The sequence below is a fragment of the Schistocerca nitens genome, chromosome 3 (assembly GCF_023898315.1).
Source record: "Schistocerca nitens isolate TAMUIC-IGC-003100 chromosome 3, iqSchNite1.1, whole genome shotgun sequence".
In the NCBI taxonomy this organism is placed as follows: Eukaryota; Metazoa; Arthropoda; class Insecta; order Orthoptera; family Acrididae; genus Schistocerca; species Schistocerca nitens.
Genome location: NC_064616.1, coordinates 867,406,363 through 867,433,667, shown reverse-complemented (window position 1 = coordinate 867,433,667; position 27,305 = coordinate 867,406,363). Strand labels below are relative to the sequence as shown.

At 41.6% G+C, this 27,305-nt stretch overlaps 1 protein-coding gene across 1 annotated transcript in view; it reads left to right on the top strand.

The window, feature by feature from the left end:
- The window catches only part of LOC126249455 (lipase 1-like), a 135,886-nt gene that overhangs the window by 14,844 nt on the left and 93,737 nt on the right, over positions 1-27,305 (top strand). The window contains exon 2 of the mRNA XM_049951108.1: positions 5,719-5,833. Coding sequence (XP_049807065.1) covers positions 5,719-5,833 — 115 coding nt within the window. The remainder of the gene's footprint in view (positions 1-5,718; positions 5,834-27,305) is intronic.

Genomic DNA, 27,305 nt, shown 5'->3' with positions numbered 1-27,305 from the left:
TAATGGAGATGAAGTTTCGAGAAGAATGGAAAAATATTGGAGCATGGAAGGGCAGAACTATATGAGACGCAATGTTTATTCTACAGTTCTCAACCCAATGCGGTGCTTCAAACATCAAAGATTTGGTCATCCCATTATCGCATGTAAAGCAGGGGCTGCGTGTGGCAACTGTGGACGTTCAGCTCACGAATCGGCCAATTCTAATACACATCCTCCAAAATGTATAAAATGGTCTGGAGATCACCCAGTATGGAGCAGGAAGTGTGGGGTTTATAACGAAGAAAAGAAAATTCAGGAGTTGAAACTTACGAGATACACTACTGGCCATTAAAATAGCTACATCACGAAGATGACGTGCTACGGACGCGAAATTTAACCGACAGGATGAAGATGCTGTGCAATGCAAATGATTAGCTTTTTGGAGCATTCACACAAGGTTGGCGCCGGTGGTGACACCTACAACGTGCTGACATGAGGAAAGTTTCCAACTGATTTCTCATACACAAACAGCAGTTGACCGGCGTTGCTTCGTGAAACGTTGTGTGATGCCTCGTGTAAGGAGGAGAAATGCGTACCATCACGATTCCGACATTGATAAAGGTCGGATTGTAGCTTATCGCTATTGCGGTTTATCGTATCACGACATTGCTGCTCGCGTTGGTCGAGATCCAATGACTCTTAGCAGAATATGGAATCGGTGGGTTCAGGAGGGAAATACGGAACGCCGTGCTGGATCCCAACGGCCTCGTATCACTAGCAGTCGAGATGACAGGCATCTTATCAGCATGGCTGTAACGGATCGTGCAGCTACGTCTCGATCCCTGAGTCAACAGATGGGGACGTTTGCAAGACAACAACCATCTGCACGAACAGTTCGACGACGTTTGCAGCAGTATGGACTATCAGCTCGGAGACTATGGCTGCGATTACCCTTGACGCAGCATCACAGACAGGAACGCCTGCGATGGTGTACTCAACGACGAACCTGGGTGCACAGGCACAACGTCATTTTTTCGAATGAATCCAGGTTCTGTTTACAGCATCATGATGGTCGCATCCGTGTTTGGCGACATCGCGGTGAACGGACATTGGAAGCGCGTATTCGTCATCGCCATACTGGCATATCACCCGGCGTGATGGTATGGGGTGCCATTGGTTACACGTCTCGGTCACCTCTTATTCGCATTGATGACACTTTGAACAGTGGACGTTACATTTCAGATGTGTTACGACCCGTGGCTCTACCCTTCATTCGATCCCTGCGGAACCCTACATTTCAGCCGGATAATGCACGCCCGCACGTTGCAGGTCCTGTACGGGCCTTTCTGGATACAGAAAATGTTCGACTGCTGCCCTGGCCATCACATTCTCCAGATCTCTCACCAATTGAAAACGTCTGGTCAATGGTGGCCGAGCAACTGGCTCGTCACAATACGCCAGTCACTATTCTTGCTATACTGTGGTATCATGTTGAAGCTGCATGGGCAGCTGTACCTGTACACGCCATCCAAGCTCTGTTTGACTCAATGCACAGGTGTATCAAGGCCGTTATTACGGCCAGAGGTGGTTGTTGTGGGTACTGATTTCTCAGGATCTATGCACCCAAATTGAGTGAAAATGTAATCACATGTCAGTTCTAGTATAATATATTTGTCCAATGAATACCGGTTATCATTTGCATTTCTTCTTGGTGTAGCAATTTTAATGGCCAGTAGTGTACATACCCTATAGTGAAGCTAAAAAAGCTATCAAAGCTATGCAACCTGTAGTGTTTGCTATTTCTTTTGTATCGGCCCTTAAGAATCCAGTCGCCTAGTGTGACACGTTCACACAAATGCACACCACAGATTCAAATACGAGTAAATGTTCTGGTAAGTCTACATGTGGGCGAAAAGCTGAATTTGAACCCGAAATCATTCGGAAGCTGTCAACGGTGGACTTGAAACCACAGCCACTTGATACTGCACACCACCAGAAACTCACTAAGCCGTTCTCTCAATCCGTCCAAGCTACTGTTCACACAAATAATCGGTCGAATTCAAAGAAAGTGGCAACATAGCTATTGGACTGGCGAGCACTCTCCCTTTCCAAAGGTGATTTTACGGTTGTGAAGACAATGATATCCACGTGGAGGACCCGAAGAGCTGCCCGCATCTCGTGGTCGTGCGGTAGCGTTCTCGCTTCCCACGCCCGGGTTCCCGGGTTCGATTCCCGGCGGGGTCAGGGATTTTCTCTGCCTCGTGATGGCTGGGTGTTGTGTGCTGTCCTTAGGTTAGTTAGGTTTAAGTAGTTCTAAGTTCTAGGGGACTTATGACCACAGCAGTTGAGTCCCATAGTGCTCAGAGCCATTTGAACCATTTTTTTTTGAACCGAAGAGCTGAGCTCCGTTCCACGCTCTCCCTGACTTCACGGGTAAATTACCACTGCCAAGAGGGAAGGACAGGGCCAATCATAGCTAATCAATGGTTCCCATAGGGACTTCCCTACTGCAGTGGAACCGATCTAATTTGGAAGAATTACAGCTCCTGATCCAGGAGATACCGTTTTGCACCTGCTTACAAAAAAAAAATGGTTCAAATGGCTCTGAGCACTATGGGACTTCACTGCTGTGGTCATTAGTCCCCTTGAACTTAGAACTACTTAAACCTAACTAACCTAAGGACGCCACACACAGCCATGCCCGAGGCAGGATTCGAACCTGCGACCGTAGCGGTAGCGCATCTGCTTACAAGAAACTTATTTTAAAGTCACCGAAACACTTGCATTAAGAGGCTGTCATTGCCACAGGAAGGTCGATGATACTCGAAAGTTTTTGCTCCCCAGTTACTGCAGACTCATTTCAGTGGGAAATGGGCACAGATTTGTATTCCAGTGACCTCGTTTCAGTGTAGATTCATCTGCTGACTCGAACGGTGGTCGGCAAAAGAACGAAAAGAATGATGGTTTAAAGGGCAAGCTGGTTGCAATACAGTGATAGTCGTTTGCTCGTAAACGTAGGCCAGATGAGCCCTATCTCATAGATTGCATTCGTCTAAGACACGTTGGTCCCACCCCAGGCCTTATGGTCTGGGGTGCGATAAGCTACAGCTCTTGTTCACCTTTGGTGGTTCTGGAGGAGACGCTAACCAGCATTCGGTATTGCAAAATGTTATTAGACATGTTCTTTTGCCGCTCTTGCAACAGGAAGGTGATGTGTTGTTGCAACACGATAATGCTCGCCCACAAACTGCCCATGAAAGTCAATGTGCACTGCAAGACGTGCAGTAATTTCCCTGATCAGCACAATCTCTGGACTTGTCTACAATCGTACAGAACAACATGAACAGGTCAAGCGGACGTGGCGTAACTTATCCGAGGACAGTATTCTCCATCTGTATGATCACTTAGATGCTAGAGTCAGTGCCTGTATTGCCGACTGTGGAGGATACACCAAGTACTAATATGGTTATTTCAGCGTGGGTTGATACCTGGTTCATACTAAATGATCCAGAATTCATGTAACAGATGGAAACTGTGTTTGAGGAACTGGCTTTAACCTGTTGTAAAAACGCATACCCAATTTGTTCTACACTCCTGGAAATTGAAAAAAGAACACCGTGAATTCATTGTCCCAGGAAGGGGAAACTTTATTGACACATTCCTGGGGTCAGATACATCACATGATCACACTGACAGAACCACAGGCACATAGACACAGGCAACAGAGCATGCACAATGTCGGCACTAGTACAGTGTATATCCACCTTTCGCAGCAATGCAGGCTGCTATTCTCCCATGGAGACGATCGTAGCGATGCTGGATGTAGTCCTGTGGAACGGCTTGCCATGCCATTTCCACCTGGCGCCTCAGTTGGACCAGCATTCGTGCTGGACGTGCAGACCGCGTGAGACGACGCTTCATCCAGTCCCAAACATGCTCAATGGGGGACAGATCCGGAGATCTTGCTGGCCAGGGTAGTTGACTTACACCTTCTAGAGCACGTTGGGTGGCACGGGATACATGCGGACGTGCATTGTCCTGTTGGAACAGCAGGTTCCCTTGCCGGTCTAGGAATGGTAGAACGATGGGTTCGATGACGGTTTGGATGTACCGTGCACTATTCAGTGTCCCCTCGACGATCACCAGTGGTGTACGGCCAGTGTAGGAGATCGCTCCCCACACCATGATGCCGGGTGTTGGCCCTGTGTGCCTCGGTCGTATGCAGTCCTGATTGTGGCGCTCACCTGCACGGCGCCAAACATGCATACGACCATCATTGGCACCAAGGCAGAAGCGACTCTCATCGCTGAAGACGACACGTCTCCATTCGTCCCTCCATTCACGCCTGTCGCGACACCACTGGAGGCGGGCTGCACGATGTTGGGGCGTGAGCGGAAGACGGCCTAACGGTGTGCGGGACCGTAGCCCAGCTTCATGGAGACGGTTGCGAATGGTCCTCGCCGATACCCCAGGAGCAACAGTGTCCCTAATTTGCTGGGAAGTGGCGGTGCGGTCCCCTACGGCACTGCGTAGGATCCTACGGTCTTGGCGTGCATCCGTGCGTCGCTGCGGTCCGGTCCCAGGTCGACGGGCACGTGCACCTTCCGCCGACCACTGGCGACAACATCGATGTACTGTGGAGACCTCACGCCCCACGTGTTTAGCAATTCGGCGGTACGTCCACCCGGCCTCCCGCATGCCCACTATACGCCCTCGCTCAAAGTCCGTCAACTGCACATACGGTTCAAGTCCACGCTGTCGCGGCATGCTACCAGTGTTAAAGACTGCGATGGAGCTCCGTATGCCACGGCAAACTGGCTGACACTGACGGCGGCGGTGCACAAATGCTGCGCAGCTAGCGCCATTCGACGGCCAACACCGCGGTTCCTGGTGTGTCCGCTGTGCCGTGCGTGTGATCAATGCTTGTACAGCCCTCTCGCAGTGTCCGGAGCAAGTATGGTGGGTCTGACACACCGGTGTCAATGTGTTCTTTTTTCCATTTCCAGGAGTGTATTTTATGGGTGCATGTGTCGAATTCTCACGGAGCCCACACTATCTGGAATAGGTTTAAGATAGGGTTCGCAAATGGATCCATGCATGTTATGTTTGGGATTGGGTCCAATGATGGATCTACCCACGTTACATCTGGGTACGGTTCAGAGGTGGATCCGCCCACATTACATCTGGGACGGCATCTGGAGGCGGATCCACCAGCATTAGGTCCAGGATGGGATCTGGATCTGGCGGCTCCCACAAGAAACTGTCACATGCACACACAAAATAGCTGAATTGGGCTACGTGGGTTTACAATAGCATAAAGTCAGTTGCTCAAACATTAATTCGGTTTTTCTTCACTGAGACAAAGTTTCTTGGGACAACTGACTCACATTTTGTTGAGGTTCCACAAGAGTATATTGTTTTTTCGGAATGTATTTGTTCAAATGCCGACAGCATCACATCTCCACGGGCACTGTGTTTCGGAAAACATAAACAAATTTCTAAAGACACATTAGGCCACTCACTGTCATCATTCTGCCATTGAAGTATTTCTGATCCTTCCCCAGTGTAGCTATAATTCAATAAAATATTTGACAATGCCAGTTGTTATAAAAGTGTAAGGGAACAATGTTTGTTATTAAGTATTGCTTTAACTATCCCACAACCATTAAAATCATTCTCAAAGTGTAGAAATCTTAAGTTTCCTCGAGATCTTATCCAGTAAACTGATTGCTGTTGCAGGGTACCTACTTGCAGATGACGGCTACGACGTGTGGCTGATGAACTTCAGAGGAAACAGATACAGTGCTAGACACACAACCCTGAATACTTCGGATCCCTCATTCTGGAAATTCAGGTGCAGTTTTTTTTCACACTCTTTTCTTTAATACACTCAAATTGTATGTACCGATTAAGATATTCAAGGGTAACAAAGATATCCTGTGGTTTGTAGCAGAACACCTGCACTCAAATTGTATACTGTAGATGGCAATGAATGGGCTCTCCTGAGATGGGTCAGACTCAAGTAGCTCTGATTTTGTCGCCTATGAACTACACTGTTACCAAATAGGTAGGCATTCCTGCCATGCTTAATAGATATGACGAACTCTCCTCGACTTACTAGGAATCAGGAGACAAGCTCCAACATACGTCCATCAATCGTCAAAGGGTTGGAGCCAGTAATAGGAAAACTAATGCGATAAATTGTATCGAACCAACAGCATAAACGGTAGAAAGCTTAATGTGTATTGATTAACAAATATTCCATTCAAGCGCACCCAACAATTCTCCCAAGAGATATAGGCGCTTGAACATCTCTCCGTCCTGGAATATGCCTTCTGGAGATCTCTTCCGAACAAAACATCGCAGGGCATCCTAGATATTTTCAATCCACTCTGTAAAATTCTGGACGTGTGTGGTGTCACATTGTCCGGCTGGAATTGCTGAAGTCCGTCGGAATGCACAATGACGAATGAATGCAGGTGATCAGACAGGATGCTTACGTACGTGTCACCTGTCAGAGTCGAATCCAGACGTATCAGGGGTCCCATATCACTCCAACTGCACCTGCCCCATACCATTACAGAGCCTCTACTAGCTTGAACAGTCCCCTGATGACATGCAGGTCCATGGATTTATGAGGTTGTCCCCGTACCCGTACACGTCCATCCGCTCGATACAATTTCAAACGAGACTCGTCGGATCAGGCAACATGTTTCCAGTCATCAACAGTCCAATGTCGGTGTTGACGGGCCCAGGCAAGGCGTAAAGCTATGTGTCATAGTCATCAAGGCTACACGAGTGCCCAACATTGAAATCTGCAGCCATTTGTGGAAGGGTTTCACTTCTGCCACGTTGGACGTGTCTCTTCAGTCATCGTTGGTTCCGTGAAATGGTCGTACGGGAAAATCCCCACTTCATTGCTACCTCGGTAATGCTGCGTCCCATCGCTCTTGCGCCGACTATAACACCACGTTCAAAGTCACTGAAATCTTGATAATCTGCCATAGTAGCAGCAGTAACCGATCTAACAACTGCACCAGACACTTGTCTTATACAGGCGATGCCGACCGCAGCGCCGTATTCTGCCTTTTTAGAAGTCTCTGTATTTGAATACGCACGCCTATACCAGTTTCTTTGGAGCCTCAGTGTGTTATTACCTAGTATTATTCTGCACCTGCTCCTCAACAGCAGCTACTCTTTCCACTCGCTCGAGATTCTTTATAAACCTATCCACGTTATTTCTAGGTGCAGAAATGATTATTTTCTGCCAAAACCAAGGCAGCTTACCTCCTAGCCCCATGATCATCATTTCTGGTTTCATTTTCTTCTGTCAGATGTGACAACCGTGAAAGCCACTTTCTAGAGAACTCGTTAACTGATTCGTGATCTGGAGTAAACTTTTTACCACTCCAAAATTCTCTCAAACATCGTTTTGTTTGTTGTGTGAACAGTACTCATTACGAAAGGCAGTTTTAAATTCAGAAAGAGTTTTGCATCTAATCATTACGTCAGCTGACCATCGCAAAGTATCTCCTGATAAATGTCCGCTCCGATAGCTGAGTGGTCAGCGTGACGGATTGCCGTCCCACGGGCCCGGGCAAAATGGTTTCAATAATTCGCTATAATGGCAATGTTTTTTTTTATTATCATGGTTTGTCTTTTATGTTAAGATATTTATTCATGAGTGTTTTCCTTTGGATACCACTTTGCTCACCAAATAACGGCTGACGGTTGATACATTCGTTGATATTTCTGTCAAGTTGATTTCATGTCTAGTGTATGTTCCACCACGGTCTGGTTTCCAAGGCCCAACGTAAAATGCTTCCCCTTTTCCGCTTCCCAACATTAGATTTAATAAGAAAATGGCTAAAATACAACATGATTTTAAAATGGATAGAAAAAATCCACAATTCAAATAAAAAAAACAACTAGTAATAAGTAAAAAACCTTAAAATAACTTCTATTTCTCAATTATTCTGTGTAACTAATTAGATCTTGCAATCAATGCTTTCTTTCAAATTCCTTCTGCCACATGTGCAAATGTAGGGTATCAAGACTCAGAAAAGCTAAACTGAAATAATAAACAGCGTAAGAAACTACTAACGAACTCAGTATGACAGATACTCGAAAAATATAGAAGACCAAAAGAAATAATTACCTGGACAGTAACAGAAAAAAAGCACAGAACGGATTGTCTTATCGGAACAAGTAAAATGCAAACTGATTTTGTAAAACGAAAATTGTTACTTTGTAAATAAAAGTTTATAAACGTTTAAATAAAAAAAGGTTAGATTCCCGGCTGGGTCGGGGATTTTCTCCGCTCAGGGACTGGATGTTGTGTTGTCTTCATCATCATTTCATCCCCATCCGGCGCGCGGGTCGCCCAATGTGGCGTCGAATGTAATAAGACCTGCACCGAGGCGGCCGGACCTGCCCGGTAATGGGCCTCCCGGCCAATGACGCCAAACGTTGATTTCCATTTTTTCCTGATAAATGACTTCTTATGAAAGAAATTGCCTCATGTTTTGACTATGCATTTGGTAAAACATCGTTAAAATCATTCCACGAGTCTAACGGCTGAATTTCTGTGTCTGGATCAAAACGTAAAAACCGACGCCATCCGATAAAATCTGCCTCAACTGAAGCAAAATGCTGTACAGTAGTATTACAAGAGCTACTAGAGGTTACCCTATTTTCTATGTTAGTAATACTAGTATTTAGCTTTTGTACTTGTAGTTCTACTGCTTTCTCTCTGTCAGAATTTTTTTATCAACATCTTTATACAATTTCACACATCAGATTTAACTTTCTTCATATCCTTCTGTCAAGCGTTTACTTTATTTGTTACTTCCTCAAACCGATTAGAGCAAAGTTTGGATTCATTACCTATTCTTTCTGACGGCCTCCGTTTCATAAGATCATCTGTTTGTTTGAAATCTTTAAGAACTTCACCAATATCGGTTTTGAAAATACTATGCAGTTTAGTAAGCTATTGCCCTAATTTGACTAGCAGATCATTGTGGTTAGAATCAATTTTATAGTTTAAGCTATTCAGTTTTGAGTTCATTTCAACCTTTAATTTTTAATTACTGCTTAACTGTTTACTACTGGATTTCATTTTGTTGTTCAGTTCTTTATGATAAGAGTCAAGTTATGAAAATAGTAACTGCATCCAGTTTGGTTTCTCTGCGTCGCCACTTGGCATTTCAACCGGTTTTGAAGGAGTTTATAGCATTCCCTGGTTTGGCTGAATTTCAGAAATATTTATCTCAGTTACGTTATCTGATAACTCTATTATTTTTTTTTTTTTTTTTTGACTTCAGCTTCAATTACATCATCATCAGAAATGGGTTCAAATTTCGCAGTAACACTGTTGACAAAACACCTTCAGATGTATTTATTAGTTTGACAGAACCATTCTAGTTAATTTCAACGTCTGACTTCTGCAGTAGCTCCAGGGAGGCTTGGACACCGGTGAGAGCGCGGAGTAGCTTGCTGGTAACTTGCAGGTCCATGCAGCTCCGCGATGATGCACCGTCTGCTTCTAGCCTCAGCGCCAACAGTAGCCCAGGTTTAGTGTCGTCCTCTTACCTCTTTCCGTCACGTTCAAGGTTACTGTGGCTAACATTCACAATTTAGTCACCACACTCGCGAGCGAATCTCAACACTGTCCTCCCAATGGTTTAGAAGTATTTCACTTCGGTATCCTGTTAGTGCCTATCGAGTTCCCTGCTTTGTACCGATCACTTTCACAGTTCAGTTTACTGGCTGATGAACCATATGTGGGGCGCAGGTAATAATCCAAGGGTCGTTACTTCGTTATGTCGTTTTGAAAAGACTCTTAAATTGTCTGTACGTGCGTTCGACCAACCTTTGCCGTCTACAAGAGCCTGAAAACTATTTTTAAGGTCACCCAGAGAGCGATGGAGAATATACTGACCATAATTTTCAGTCTGCAAGTCCACAGTACTCTTTGTGCGCACTGCTGTTTACTAAACGGGATCAGGAACTATGACTACAAATAAAAGTAACAGTTCAGAGGCGACCTCCATGGGAAGTTACAAGTAAAATGGTCTGTCATCCTGACTCCTAATCACTACAAGTTAATTGCTTGCCTTAAAAGTGGAAAATAATCTCGCCACTTCCACGCGGTTTTGTCAACATTACGGTCGGCAGCAAACAGTTACTTCTATGACATTTAAGCGAGCCAGGACGGTGTACAGTCTTCGCGAGTTCACTTCCTAATTTTACCGAAAACGCATTCAAGTGTGCCAAGCTATGACGTTACCCGAGGCACAATGACAATGCACGCTGGCGTTTGACAGGCGCGGACGCGGGCAGTGTGGTGTCTCGGTGCGAAGTGTGTCCTACCACTGCGTCTCTGTCTGTATTTATACAGGGGCGCAGCGGACCGCCAAACAGAACATCTGCTATCAGTCGCTCTAGACACAGCTTGCAGTATCTAAATGGTCCTTTTCCCGGACATGTATTAATCAACAACTCTGTCGTTTTAACAATTTACAATCTTTAATATTCATCTAAATTGAGTTAAGTCAGTCAAGGCATTCAACATAAAAACAGGTGTTAGGCAAGGTGATGGCCTGCCTCCACTCCTGTTTAACTGCGTACTAGAGAAAATGGCAAGAGAATGGAAACAAAAACTAAAAGAAGAGAAGCTATCACCAATCAGACTGGGAACTAAAAACAAAGGTATTGAAATTCACTGTTTAGCATTTGCAGATGATTTTGCCAATCTTTCTGAAAACCTAACAAATGCTGGAATACAGATCAGTCTCTTAGAAGAAATAGCCAACAAAGCAGGTTTAAGAATATCTGTAGAAAAAAAAACAAAATTTATGACAAATATAAAAAAATGCTCCGGAATCCATAGCAACAGATATTGGCCAGATAAAGAGGGTAAATAAATTTAAATGTTTGGTAGAAATTATCCAAGAAAATGGCTTAGAAAAATTCGCTATAGAAGAAAGAATACATAAAATGGAGAGAGCTAATGGAATAACTAGGAATGTTTACAACAAAAGGTGTCTCTCTAAAAATTTGAAGATACAGCACTACAACACAGTAGTAAAACCAGAATGTCTTTATGCAAGGGAATGTTTAGTACTGAACTACAAATTACAAAAACTTGAAGTCCTAGAAAGAAAAATCATTCGAAAAATTCTTGGACCACCAAAATATACAGAGGTATGGAAATTAAGAAGCAGTGAAGAAGTTTATCGTAACATGGAAAACATAAATGAAACACTACGAAAGAGGCGACTGCTATTTTTTGAACACTTATACAGAATGAACAGCAGCAGATTAACCAAACAGATTTTTAAATATCTTTGGGACAAGAAGTCAGCAATAGCCTGGATTCAAGAAGTTCGGAAATATTTGGAAAGTAACAACATAAGTGAAAAAGATGCAACAGAAAGAGAGAGTTTCGAGAGGAAAGTGTTAAAAATGGAATGAATCCAAGGCAAGAGGAAGAAGAAGACAGGATCAAAATGGTCCGAGGTGAGAAAAAGGATACATAATGAAAAGATGAAAGAATACTGGAGGAAAGAGAAAGAACAACAAAGAAGGAAGCATTGAAATTGGTGCGTGGTCCTTAGGTGACTCAAATGAAGAAAGAAAGAAAGAAAGAAAGAAGAGTTAAGTTTGCTTTAGCTACTGAAAAAGTTTTAGTTGGACCGCATTTTAACTTTGTCAGCTAGAATTTTTAGAAAGGAACTGACAGTAGAACATGACCTCTGAACTGCCTCTTTAAGATTACTTGTAACCACTGTTATTTACAATGGAGTCTCGAAACTTGGTACAGCTTATGTTATTTCATGAATATAATAGAGTGCTGCAATGAGAACTTTCTGTTACAAATACAAATGTCACTTAATCTACAACCAACAAAGACGTTCTCGTTCCAAATTTGGTTTTTAGTAAATAATTTGAAAACTAATAGAGATAGCTGTTTGATCCACGTATTTAATGTTTTTACATGAAACTGAGGCTACATCAAATTTTCATCTTTCTGTGTCTACTATTTAGCGGCTTAAATTTTTCATTAAAACGCCGATTTTAACCAAAATATTGCTCTGATGTAGTTCAGACTTGTAACTTTTAATTACATAATTTGCTTATTATGACCAGTTCTTAGCTTTCTAATTTTATTATTCAGCGGCACTTAATTCTTTCTGAAGATCGTATATTTTGCCTAACATGTTGATTTTATCATTCTAAGACATTAGAATGTTAACATTAATATACTCAAGCATACAATGACAAAGTTTTAAAACGTTATTTTAATTTTTAATTTCACCCTTAAATTAAGCGCGTTTAAATGATATGGCGCTGGTAATAATGAAATGGGGTAAGTCTTGGCACACTCACTCGCCTCGTACCTTGTACAATGACACAGCGCTTGTTTCGCCTCAAATTCCAGCCGTCGATTGACGCTGGAATTAAGTGCACTTTGATGACAATGCTACAACTATTTTTTTAATAGTTAAACTATGATAAATGTTCTGAATTTCCTGCCGCTTTTCCTCCTGGATTACAAATTATAGTAATTGGGTGAGGATAGTTATGAGACTACTCTATGTTTTGTATAATCATGTCCAGTTACCTTACTCACTAAGCTGCAAGCTTTGCACAACTTTCTAAACTGTTCTAAATTACAAGATGGATGGACAAATAAAACAATTTTTAGAAGTTTTATAACACATATTTTTCATACACTGTTAATCACAATAGTTAAAAAATCGATCATTCTTTTTTTTACATCAAACCCACTGCAGTATTTCCCAAATAATTGTTTCTTACGGTCTTCAAATTCACCCTGTATTGCAAACAAAGCTATAGGAAGAGTAATATGTTCAGAAAGCTCGATGGTGTAAATACATGCAAGAGTCCCCAGGTGCTATCTTGAGTGTTGCAGCTCCATAGGTCTCGATGAGGGAGAATGTCTGGAGAAGGAGAGATGGGTCGCCATCTGAGCATTCGTCTTACCATGTAGCTCTTGCCACTCCACCAGAGAAACGATGTATATTACTACATGGCAGTCAGTATCTGGCTCTGTATCATTATTTACACGTTCCGATCCACTGGCAGTCAAATTATAAGTCGTGACGAATAGTAGTACATTGGAACCATGAATCTGCGGTCCAACAAGTTGTGGTGGTGATGCAGACATTGGAAACTAGAACAGCCGTGTGTCCTCGTCAGAAATATCAAGGGTTAATTTCTGCTCGCTGAGCGGTGGCAGTGCAAGTACACTATGTGATCAAAAGTATCCGGACACCTGGCTGAAAATGACTTACCACATTTTTCTTCGTTGCTGCAATGCCACAGCCTCCAGCAATGTAGACAATACATTAATGATAATGTCCAGATAATGCATCCCAGTCAACCGTTGTGTAGCATGTATGGCCCTATTAAGCTATCGCCATGTACACTATTCGATCAAAAGTATCTGGACACCTGGATGAAAATGACTTACAAATTCGTGGCGCCCTCCATCGGTAATGCTGGAATTCAGTATGGTGTTGGCCCACCCTTAGCCTTGATAACAGCTTCCACTCTCGCAGGCATATGTTCAAACAAGTGCTGTAAGGTTTCTTGGGGAATAGCAGCCCATTCTTCACGGAGTGCTGCACTGAGGAGAGGTATCGATGTCGGTCGGTGAGACCTGGCACGAAGTCGGCGTTCCAAAACACCCCAAACGGGTTCTGTAGGATTTAGGTCAGGACTCTGTGCAGGCCAGTTCATTAGAGACATGTTATTGTCGTGTAACCACTCCGCCACAACCGTGCATTATGAATAGGTGCTCTATCCTGTTGAAAGATGCAATCGCCATCCCCCAATTGCTCTTCAACAGTGGGAAGCAAGGAGTTGCTTAAAACATCAATGTAGGCCTGTGCTGTGATAGTGCCACGCGAAACAACAAGGGGTGAAAGCCCCGTCCATGAAAAACACGACCACACCATAACACCACCGACTCCGGACTTTACTGTTGGCACTACACACGCTGGCAGATGACGTTCACCGGGCATTCGCCATACCCACACCATGCCATCGGATCGCCACGTTGTGTACCGTGATTCGTCACTCCACACAACGCTTTTCCACTGTTCAATCGTCCAATGTTTACGCTCCTTACACCGAGCGAGTCGTTGTTGGGCATTACACATTATGACCATCTTCAACTGTCGGCGCTCTCTGTCAGTCAACAGACGAGGTCAGCATGTACGCTCTTGTGCTGTACGTGTCCCTTCACGTTTCCAGTTCACTATCACATCGGAATCAGTGGACCTAGGGATGTTTAGGAGCGTGGAAATCTCGCGTACAGACTTATGACACAAATGACACCTAATCACCTGACCATGTTCGAAGTCCGTGAGTTCCACGGAGCAATTCTGCTCTCTCACGATGTCTAATGACTACTGAGGTCGCTGATATGGAGTACCTGGCAGCAGGTGTCAGCACAACGCACCTAATATGAAAAACGTATGTTTTTGGGGGTGTCCGCATACTTTTCATCACATAGTATAATAGAAACTCGAAAAATTGTCTCTCCTGATCTAACAGGCAATGTTGATTTCTGTTCCAATACCATGGAAAAAATGTAAGTATTTGCGAAAAGATACATGTATAATGAAAAATAATAATGAACAATGAGGAATTTGTTAATACCTACATTCCATTTTGTGTGTCACTTTTCTACTTTTATCGTGTCTGGTGGTGGCAGATCTCTACTGCTTCCACTTCATGATGATTATCTTTTCACTGTAGTGAACACAACAGGAGTGATGAATCCTTTTGCCAGTATTCTTGGATAAGTGGTGGAGGTAAGCGACTGCAGTGCCACAACAATTTTGAATTGGTGGTGGGGTAAAGGCAGCCATTTGGGTCACAAACCATAGAGGGGTATGACATGTGCAGAGTTAGCATGGCTGAACGTGACATATACTAACAGAGGATCATTTTGGCAAATTTACAGGCTGGGTGAGCTTTCAAGATCAATAAGAGCACCCATTTTTAATGTCATACCTTTTTTACATCTTCCAGTTGGCCTAGAGTAGTGTGGCAGAGGGGTGGAGGAGGGGTGATTTGACCTTCACGGCGATCTGGCAGAATTCAGATTGGGCCAGTGTGCACTTTCTCCCATTGCTAGTATCATCACCATCACAGAAAAGAGATATGTCAACAGGGTTGTTTTGAGCACACCCAGGAGCCAAGGACGATACTATTTAACAGCAACCGTCCAAGCTGAGCAGCCTATACTATGCCCAGTCCTGTGTGCACCGCCAATTTACGGGGCCATTGACACCCGTAGTATGCAGTGGTTCCAGGTTGGCGCCATTAAGACGTTGCTTACTGCCAAATTAGCGAACGATAGCTGCAGTGGCTGCAGTTAAAATGCAGACCACACAGAGAGCTGATGCTGTTAATGAGTTACAAACTAATTACATGATTGCTGCCATTATCCTGCCGTTATTCTTTGTGAAACCTGCTATATGCAGCTGCTTTGGCAGTTAGTGCTCTCGAGAGAGCAAAAACGTGCGTTTTTCAAGCTTGCCTTAGTCCAAATCGTTCAGCGTTGATCATCTGTACGACGCGAACGTGCGATCATTCCACATCGTATTCTTCAAATGCAACATGTGCGTAAATTTCTCATAGACATATTTGGACCATGTGACGGCAGTATTTATCACTTAATAAATAACCGCTCCAGTTGCTAGTATGTTCTTTATTACAGTCCACGGCCAGTTTCGGTTTTTGTATATAAGCCAATCTCTAATGGATATTACGCAGGGGTGAAGTTTTCACCACTAGAGAATGGCTTAAGTATAAAAACAGAATCCACTCGTGGACTACAATACAGAACATATTAGCAACTAGAGCAGCTATTGATTAATTTCCAAGGGACGTTCAAAAAGAAACGAGCAGGAGGCATAATTAGAGAAACCAGTACTTGTATGTTAGAAGTATTGACCCTGCCTATTGAGACACTTGTCCCACTGTGACACAAGGCGGTGAATAGCTGTCTCATAAAATTCCCGGTGCTGCGATGTTAACCAGTTCCGCACGTACACCTGGACGTCGTAGTGTTAGGTAAATCGTTTGCCCTCTTCTTTGACAAAGACGGCCCCCTTCTGACACTTCCTGCAGCACAGGACAACAGCGAATGCCCAGCGTTACTCACAAATCATGACCACCCTTCGCCAAGCGATCAGATCAAAACGACCAGGCAATGTCACCCATGGTGTCATTCTGCTCCACGACAATTCAAAGCCTCATACGGCCAACAAAGTCGCGGCACTCTTGCAGAAATTCAAATGGGAGGTTCTTGGCCACCCTCCATACAGTGCTGAACTGGTTAACATCGCAGCCCCGGGAATTTTATGAGACAGCCATTCACCGCCTTGTGTCACAGTGGAACAAGTGTCTCAATAGCCAGGGTCAATACTTCTAACATACAGGTACTGGCTTCTGTAATTATGCCTCCAACATGTTTGTTTTGAAACGCCCCTTACAGTATACAGTTCCGGAGCAACAACATTCTCTACAAACGGAGAAACTAATACGTTTTACCATACGGAGACGATGTCTCTGTCACCCATACATGTTCTATTCAAAGCCCTGCATTAGTTTAAAGGAAAGCTGAAAACATCACATTGTGCGATTACACATGAAGGTCCCACGATTCCATAAGTTATCATCAAGTGACACACACTTTTCAAAATTTTTTGTCAATTTCCCGAAATTTCATACTTTCTAAGTACTGAATGACTATATTGGATGACGACGAGGAGAGTTATTTTTACCAAATATTATATGAAGAAGTTAGTAATAGAAAGTCTACGAATGAGCCGTCATTCTTATGTACGTCTCTGCTTTTCTGTACATTTTTCGGAAGCGAATTTCTCACGTATAATGTTTGCTACCATTGGCGGTAAACCTGAGTGGGCCCTTCCTGGCCAATACGAGGCAGTCACGGCATACAGAAGAGAGCTTTCCTATTGAGTTGTAGCGTCGGTGCGTGAGTTTCTTGGAGAGTCTCTCGGATGAGTAGCTACGTCTCCCTTCTAACTTGGTGCATCTGGTATCTATGGCCATTTTCTCGTACTGGTTTGCAGAGAGCCACTCTCCTAGGTACTTGACTGCAGATACTTATCTTGTGATGATGTCTGCTAATGGAATTGTAGAGGGAGCTTTCCTGATGTTGGGCATGAATTCAAACCTCTGGATGTTGATTTTGAAACTGGTCTTAAGCGCTGTTCTGTAAAGGCCCTGTAAGTTGTAAGTAGCCTCCTGAATATGCTTGAGCATATTGTAGAGTTCACTTCCCCTAACGGAAGGATTTCCTCACTGTCCTTCAGGTCGTGTATATTGTTCGCTAGTAAGATAAGGTCACTGGCAAAAGCTAGGCATGGTATGTCGTGGTTATCTTTCTTGTACCTTAGCTTCACTCCAACTCCTCATGGTAGCATTGTCGTCCATTCTCTGGTGATTTTCTCTTGAAAGCAGTTGAATAGAATGCAGGAGATCATGGCCTTCTCTGACTCCTGTTCTGATGGGGAAACTCACGGACAGATCACCTCTAAAGTTAACCTTGGACGTTGTGTTCTTCAGGGTGGCCTGGACTAATTTAATGGTTTTCTCATCCGTGCCATGTGCCTGTAATGTGAAGAAAAGGTTCCCGCTATCTGCAGAGACACATGCCTTCTGGAAATCTACTAAGACAATTACCTAGAAATACCCACCTCGGCTATTGTAGTTGAGGACTGCCTCAACAATTTATATCTATTCTGAGCAGAATCTGTTGATGCAGGCGTTACCTGGTGTTTATGTAACCGTTGGTCTACCGGGATAGTGACCATAGTTAGCGGGCTGCTGAGAAGATCTTGTAGGTAATCAATAATAAGGGGATAATTCTGTAAATGCTGGGGCTTGACTTATTTCGTGTCTTGTGCAGTGGATGAATTACAGCAGGCGTCCATACTTTTGGCAGGGTCTTTGTTGTCCGTATATCCAGTATGATCTGATCGATACTTTGCAAGGACTGTTCGGCTGTATGTTTCCATATCTATGCTACGACGCCATCTTCAAAACAGGCCTTTTTGTTCTTGCTGTCAGATTAAAACTGTGTGCCAGACCGAGACTCGAAATAGGGACCTCTGCCTTTCGCGGGAAAGTGCTCTACCGACTGAACTACCCAAGCACGGCTCACGACCCGTCCTCACAGCTTCAGTTCCCCCAGTATATCGTCTCATGACGAGGTACTGGCAGAACTGAAGCTGTGAGGACGGGTCGTGAGTCGTGCTTGGGCAGTTCAGTCGGTAGAGCACTTGCCCTCGAAAGGCAAAGGTCCCGATTTCGAGTCTCGGTCCGGCGCGTGGTTTAATCTACCAAGAAATTTCATATCACAGCACACTCCGCTGCAGAGTGACAATTTCATTCTGTAAACATCCCCCAGGCTGTGGCTAAACACTGTCTCCGCAGTATCCTTTCTTCCAGGAGTGAGAGTTCTGCAAAGTTCGTAGAAGTGCTTCTGTGAAGTTTTGAAGGTAGGAGACGAGTTACTGGCAGAACTGAAACTGTGAGGACGGGTCGTGAGTCGTGCTTGGGTAGCTCAGTCGGTAGAACACTTGCCCGCGAAAGGCAAAGGTCCACAGTTCGAGTCCGGCACACAGTTTTAATCTGCCAGGAAGTTTCACAGATGAGATGAGATGCGTCTGACATTTTTTCATGATACCACCCCAAAAAATAACTGACCCACCTCCCTGTTGAACCCATGGGGTTACATACCTGAGATGTGCGCTGGTATCTCTACCCACTTTTACGACGATCGTCAGGTGTCGGGAGAATTATGCACTCTTTGGTGAAGAGGACCTGGCACCATTGATCCAGTTTCAATTCCAGGTATTCCCTTGCCTAACTTCTCTGTGCGTCAAGCTGCCTATGGGTATGTAGTGTTGTTTGTGATGGATGCCAAATTGATTGTATGTGGATAGTCGTGTATAGCCATCCTAGCTGCCTCCAAAAGGGCAACACGCCTTTCTGTTGCATCCTCCCAGGGGTAACTACCAGGCATAATTTGGAGGTAGTGGCCATTAAATAGTGCCTTTGACACCAGGCAGTCACTATAGAGCAGATATTCAATGTTTTATATCTGACGATAGTGGCTGAATGAATGTGGTGAACGTCAGTTTGGTGGGCACTTCCCTTGCTAATTATCTGACCTCCTGGGAAGTGACAATGTGTCCATATTCTATGAATAAAATGGCCTTCGAGACATGTTGACAAATTAAACTGTGTCCAAATGCCATTTTGTCCTGTTCATGATTGGTGACACAGCACACTCTACTGTAGTGCACTGAGAATGCGGGTACACTACCTGATCAAAAGTACCTGGGCACATATTAGTTGAAATAACTGTGGGGAGTGTCCACCATTCGCCTTTATGGCGGCTTGAATACTGCGGTGTCTGATTAGCTGTGAAGGAATGGCGTCCACTATTCATCAGGATACGAAACCACAGAAGGTAGTGGGGCCTGGAGTTTATAAGGATTGAAATATTCCTGAAGGATTAGTTACGTGGCATAAATGATAGCCCACTTTCGAAGTCTGAGCTCTTCTGACCAACCAATTCTGTCGTTATTGCTTTTCTTCTGATAACACACTATACCCCACCTCCTTTTATACTGGCTGCTCTGCTTCTCGAGACATCTAGTGGTCAATTTCGCATTAGTTAGGGGTGTGTGGATATTTTGATCAGCTAGTGTTTTACCTTCAATAGATAGGTGACTGTACGTATCGTTTTTCTGTTGTCAAAAGAGTATTGAAAAAGAGATTTTCGATGAAAAACAAACTACGCAAGTCCTGAGGATGGTTGAAATATTTTTTAGAAATTTAGATCCCACAATACTTCCCCTCCTGCCAGAAACTACTGTTTATAACAGTTTCATTTACGACCAGGATCCAAACCAACTATCTCTGAGTTGCGCAGCACTCCACTGCGATGCATTAACAATCTTGGCTGCGTATGCGAATCTACTTTAACAGAGATACATAACATGTTTTTAACCTGCGAAGAAGAAAATTATTTGTAATTAGTGAATGAGTGTGGAGTGGATTCTGAGTAAGGATGAGCTGTATTTAAACTAACTATGGTATTGAAGTAATACTGTTATGGAGTACTAACAGCTACACAAATAATACGATCCATACTGGTTGCTGTTAAATTTTTAATGTTCATGGATTCACTTGCAAAAATGGAGTTTTTGCCATTTGCCCTTATGGTAGTTAAGAGAAAACTAGATGTCTGATAAAATGAAATGGAGTTCAATGTTATCTTTTCTTAGGCGGTGTGGTATCAGCTGCAGGAATAGAAGTGTATTCAAGTCCCTTTACGGGAAGCAGTATGGAATAGTCAGCACTGACCAAGCAGTATAGGAGAAAGGACGGTAATTTTGGATATATTGTCTCGTCGCAACAATTTTATTAGAGACAGAGGACTTGGCTCCTATTGGGATGGACGGGACTGAAATAGGCCGTGCCCATTTAAAAAGTCATCCCAGTAATCGTCTTGAGAGCTTTGGAGAAGTCACAAAAACCTAATTCTGGGTGACTAGGCAGGGAGTTGAACTGCTGTCCTCCTGAATGCTAGTGTCTTGCCATAGCGCCACCTTCTTCGATGAAGCTGTTCAAGAAGCCAATATTAGAAAATATATAACTCAGAGTTGTTCATTGCCAATAGCGACATTTAATTACTGTATTGAGGAGGTAATGAGAGAAATATGACTATCTCGATGTGAAAGCTGTTTGTTAATTGCAAAAGTAGGCATGAAGTAGTTCTCTGATGACGTAGCAGTGATCGCTTGAATCAAAGATAAATTGAGTTAGGTGCTTGATTCAATGTACAGAGTGCTAGCTGACGGTTAATTAATTAAAGACTGTTCTTCTGAGGTTAGTAACATATTAACCTATTCATGCAATTGACATTTATCAATGGAATATTTCCCAAATGATTAAAATACTGAAGTTAAGCCTTTGTATATTAAACGAGATAAAGAAATATCATCAAATTTGCCAAAGAAACGTCATCAAATTTGCCGCATAGGGTAGCCGCACGGTCTAGGGCGCTTTGTCATGGGTCGCGCGGCTTCCCACATTGGAGGTTAGAGTCCTCCCTCGGGTATGGGTGTGTGTGTTGCCCTTAGTTTGAATTAGTTTAAGTTAGATTAAGTAGTATGTAAGCCTAGGGACCGATGACCTCAGCAGGATGGTTCCATAAGAACTTACCACAAACGTATCATCAAATTTCGGTCCATTTTCACATTTAGCACTATTCTCGAAAATTTTAGAAAACGTAATATACAATCGACTTCTTAACCATCCCACTGAAAGTAATTTATTGTCCAAGTCACAGCTTGTATTTCTGAAGAATTCCAATATTGAGAAGGCAGTTTAGACACGCACCGAGAATTCATTTAAACAATAAATTACAAGTTATTGGTGGATTTTGTGATCTCTCTAAGGGGGCTGACTGGGTAATTCCCAATTTTATTTTAAGAAAATTATAATACTACGGTGTAGCAGAAAATGCTGCAAAATTTATCTCTGAGAACTATTCGCCAACTAAAACGAATTAATTTCTACATAATCATGACTTTTTACTTATTTGCTCATTTTCTTATGTAGTTGGCACTCAGCCTACTTTGATGCTTCCGACAAATACACACCAAACGCAATTCCATTAGCCATATCGGTCTCAAAAAGACCCCAAAAAGACAAAGATATCTAACATGACCCCACTAAATATTTTTTTCAAATTTAGCAAAGGAATTTGCAAAACAAAGAAAAACCCTTCAGGTTATGAAAATTGAAAGCCCACAAACTAACACAATATTTCTGATTTATCCCATATTCATGTACTATTACTGTAATATTATAGGGAATTCATTTCTCATGTACTACATTAACAAACGTTCCACATATATGCATACATCAAATAACTCCATCCTACATACAAAATTCAGTGCCCTTGATTTGAACATAGTAGTAGCTTGTTTGTTGTTGTGGTCTTCAGTCCAGAGACTAGTTTGATGCAGCTCTCCATGCTACTCTCTCCTGTGCAAACATTTTCATCTCCCAGTACCTACTACAACCTACATCCTTCTGAATCTGGTTAATGTATTCACCTCTTGGTCTCCCTCTACGATTTTTGCCCTCCACGCTACCCTCGAATACTAAATTGGTGATCCCTTGATGCCTCAGAATATGCCCTACCATCCGATACCTTCTTCTAGCCAAGTTGTGCCCCAGATTTCTCTTCTCTACAATTCTGTTCAATATCTCCTCATTAGTTATGTGATCTACCCATCCAATCTTCAGCATTCTTCTGTAGCACCACATTTCGAAAGCTTCTATTCTCTTCTTGTCTAAACTATTTATTGTCCACGTTTCACTTCCATACATGGCTACACTCCATACAAATACTTTCAGAAACGACTTCCAGACACTTAAATCTATACTCGATGTTAACAAATTTCTCTTCTTCAGAAACGCTTTCCTTGCCATTGCCAGTCTACATTTTATATCCTCTCTACTTTGACCATCATCAGCTATTTTGCTCCCTAAATAGCAAAATGAACAAAAAAGAACAAGACTAACTACTAAGCAAGACAACCTGATATGAAACATTAGTCTAATAATAATTCAATTGCACAAATATTCGACTAAATGTATTGAAAGTATAAAACTACTATTCTTTGCAGCTGTATCATATTAAGTCTGAGTCATCATTCGGTTTCACTTTCACATGCTCTACATCGACACTGTTATTTTTTAATTGTCTGCTGAAAAAAAATAGAGGTGAAATTAAGAAAATATCAATCAGAATGCACTTTACGTTGCACTACCACTCACACAGAGAAGCACTCTAGTTTTTAGGTATGACGGTATATATCTCACGATCTGTTTGGCAAGGATGGTCACGCGGCTCGTGGCTGTGCTACAACGCACTTGGTGTTGTTGACAAAAATCAGTTGCTGGCTTGCATTCTCGCCTGGCACTGACTGTGTATTTGGCAGTGCACCCACATGCATACACAAAGTCATGTTCCAGTGACATTGCATGTGGCTGTTGTATCGATGAGCAGACCCATTCCCTCTGTCTGTGTAGTGTTGATATTCTGACTATGTTCAGCTCTCTTTTTGGTGGAGAGGCAGTCCCACCCTGCACCTGCACAGACTGTTAAGCCACCCATTCACAAGCCAACCAGTTGACATACTCCCCTGCCAAGCACATGTGTCCTGATGCACTCACCTTTGTGTGGGAGATTTTCTAGTGGTTGGGTTCATGGTATGGGTGTACCGGCTCCACCGGTGCACTACTACAGTGCTAGTCCTGACTGCTACCCGCCACTCCAAACTCTGGCCTATTCCCTTCTGTTTTGGCTTGGTGAAAGCTGCCCTGTGACTGGGGCCCGCCACACAATCGCAGTTTGCCCACACACCATCACATGGGCCAAGGACCCACTCAAATGGGGGGAGGGGTTGATGGACCGGTCAACTTGTGAATGGCTTTTTATCGTCCTTGCTCTCTATATTGTTCTTAGCTCTTGATGTGATGAATATGTGAAGAAAATACAAGTTTTGCCGAAGCCATCCATTCACAGGCTGACAAGTTGACCAACCATACCTCCCCCACTGAGTGAGTCGCCGACGCATCTGATTTCGTGTGTGCACATTGTGGACCCCACCTGCGCCCATTTATGTCGCAGTTTCCACCACACAAAAACAGGAGAGAAAAGGACAGTGTGTGTGGGGTAGCAGTAGAGGTCAGAGATAGCAAGTACTGGTGTGAAGGTGGAGCTGACACACCTGGAGCATTGACTGACAGCTATAATATCGTACACCACAAGGGTGAATGTGGTAGTGCAGGCTAGCTAGGTGGGGAGGGGGGGGGGCTCGGCTGACTGGACAGCCTTTGAATGGGTGGCGTAAGTGCCCACTGTTAGTTTTACTACTCATCTTACACTTCAACATAAACCCCAAATACGTCTTGGGGATCCCTATTCACCCTATCTTCTTTACGCACAAGACCTTTTGCATTAACAATGTTAGTTAAAAAAGTTTTATGAAATGTCCCCTAAGAAAAATAATGAATTACTGTGCTGATAAACCTCTTACATTATCTGATTTTCAAACAGCTGAGCAGAACTGAATGTACTCAGACATTTCGCTCTTTACCTATTCTGATCAACACAACTGTTACACAGTATTTTTAGCACAATGTAATCTGACTTTCAATAATCCCTACAAAAGAATGGCCCTGACTAACATTAACCTATGCCTTTCACAAATCACTTACCACACAAAAACTTTCGTTACTTTAACTACTGCAGTACAGCGAGCGCCACTACTGCCAGCTAAACAAAAGATTCAAACTACTGACGGCACTAACTACTGATAGGCAAAGTTAGTAAATGAAAGATTTTGATAGAGAACAAACAATGTATTTACCTTAATAGTTCAAATGGTTCAAATGGCTCTGAGCGCTATGGGACTTAACATCTTTGGTCATGAGTCCCCTAGAACTTAGAACTACTTAAACCTAACTAACCTAAGGACAGCACACAACACCCAGCCATCACAAGGCAGAGAAAATCCCTGACACTGCTGGGAATCGAACCCGGGAACCCGGGCGTGGGAAGCGAGAACGCTACCGCACGACCACGAGATGCTGGCACCTTAATAGTGTTCAACGGTCATAATATATATAGCAGTTCATGACATCCAGTCTTACAAATGTACTGTCTCTGATGGACACACGTCCATATCATCCGCTCTCAAAACTCCACCATTTCTCTCCCACATCCACCACTGCTGGCGGCTCACCTCAAACTGCACAACACTACGCGCTGTTAACAACCAGCTGCCCAACACTATAATGCCAGACAACAATGCAAACTAGCCACAGACTGCACACAGCACAGCCAGAGATTTTCAAACAGAGCGCTACGTGGTGTTACCAATATAAAAACCTAAATAGCCTACTTACAGTGTGTGTGTTTTGTGTGTGAAATATCACTATATTAGTTAGGGTACATCCCTGACAATTTTTGACTACCAATGCTGCTTAACGAGGCTTATAGCATGTCAATCTTCTTTCTGTCATTTTTTTCACACCATAAAATACATTCCATTTCTTCTCAGTAGATTGATTTTGCCAGTTCTGGTGCACTAACGCAACATTAAAATAAATTCTGTATTTCATATATAAATAACTGATTTTTCAAAATTTAAAACTCAACAAAAATTCAGTATATTTACTAAATTAAACTGATTTTATAACATTAACTAAATACCTATTTTCTACAAGAACATAACTAAATACAATAAACAACTTATTTCTAACTACATTATTTAATTTACTACTTGATTGTAGCAGAGAAACATATATTAGTAAATAAAAGAAAGTTATTTAAAAAAAATCACATTGTGAAAATAAAAAAAATTAATGAAAATATATAATTTAATAAAGTACATTATTTTTTTTACAAAATCTCATTGTGAATGTAAGTAAATTAATTAAAATATATTAGTTAATAAAAATTCATTATTATAAATATTCATCTTAGGAAGAAAAGTAAATTAATTAAAATTTACTAGTTAACAACAGTAAATTATTTTAAAAAAATCACGTTATGAAAGTAAAGAAGTAAATTAAAATGTATTAGCTAAGAAAAGTAAATTATATTAAAATTTTCAGTTTTTATTTTTCTATCGTTCCTAAAATGTTTCTGAAATGTATATATGTATGAAGTTAACACTTTTATAATTTTTTTAAGTTTTTCATTCATTTATATAGAATCAAATATTAATAATTAAAAATTTTCAGAAGATAAACTATGTTGTGCATCATACGTAAGATTCTTTTTACCATGCATAATTACATAAGCAAGTGTACCATTTGGAATTTTATCATATTTGTTTTTTGTGTATTTATAACATTTTTTCTACGTGACATATTGATTACATAAATCGGATAATTGGTTATAAAATTAAGTGAATTAATATCAATATCTGATTGAAGTAAAGTAATTCTTTTAAAATCTAGAAATGCATCATATGCTTTTACAAAATTATTTGGTAGATTAATATTCCACATTTCTTGAGGAAAAACTTAATTTTTACTCTTTTTTAAATATATATTCTATAGTTTAACGTGATCAAATAATGATGAATCAACTAATTGATTATTTTTACGATTTGTTTGAAATCCAACTAAAACAAACATGGTAAATCAAATTCTATAGTATTATAGTAATTTGTTATATCTAATTCAAAATTAATTGCTGCTGATAATCCAGCAATTCCTTATATTTGAAGTTCATAAAAAGAAAAAGGAATTTAAGGATTTTGTAAAATATTTTCAAGTTGTTCATGTTCGTAATTTGGTTCATATTTTACAACTGGTACACGAATTTCCATAGATTCTATAACTATTTTTCCTTCTTTAGGAAGTGCATCTTTTATTTCAACACCAGCATCATTTTTATCAAATAAACGTAAAATTCCATCTCCAGAAGATGAACTACATGTAAAAACTAAAGTTAAGTTTCCTTCAAACGTAATTTCTTTTAATCTTTAAAAAATCAGCCAAGTGATGATAATGGATAAAGTACTTTATTTGTTGTACTATTTATTTTTCCAGTGTTAAGAATATGTCCTAAACTTAAATTATCAGTAACTGATGAAGTAAAATGTAATAAAAGTGTTGATGAATTAAAAGGATGTTCAATTCTAAATAATATATTATTTCCTTTTTTAATGTTATAAAGTCAAACAATTTAGTTACATAATTATCAATTAATTTTTATATGATTTTTCATCATAAGTTGGATAATCTGTTCATCATTTCCAATAATACTAAAATTCATGTATAATTGTGCATGATTTGGATGTAACCACCCATCACCAATATTTGTTTCAATTTCCGTAGCTTTGTTAGGAAAATATAAATCATTTTTTTGTTTTTCCATTAACAGGAAATGAACAAAACAGATAAAATTTCAGTTTTATGCATTATTTATTAAGGATCAAAATTATTAAGATATTTTTAAATTAACTGTTACAGTACCACCTTTAAAGACAATTGAATTATCATTTCTATCAGTTATAGTAACTTCTAACTCATGAATTGTATTAAAAATAAGAACTGTATTATATTTAAATGTAGCAAAAATATTAGTTTCTTTATGAAAATGATCATTATGCTTCACATACATTCCATCAGCAAGATTAAAATTTATATTT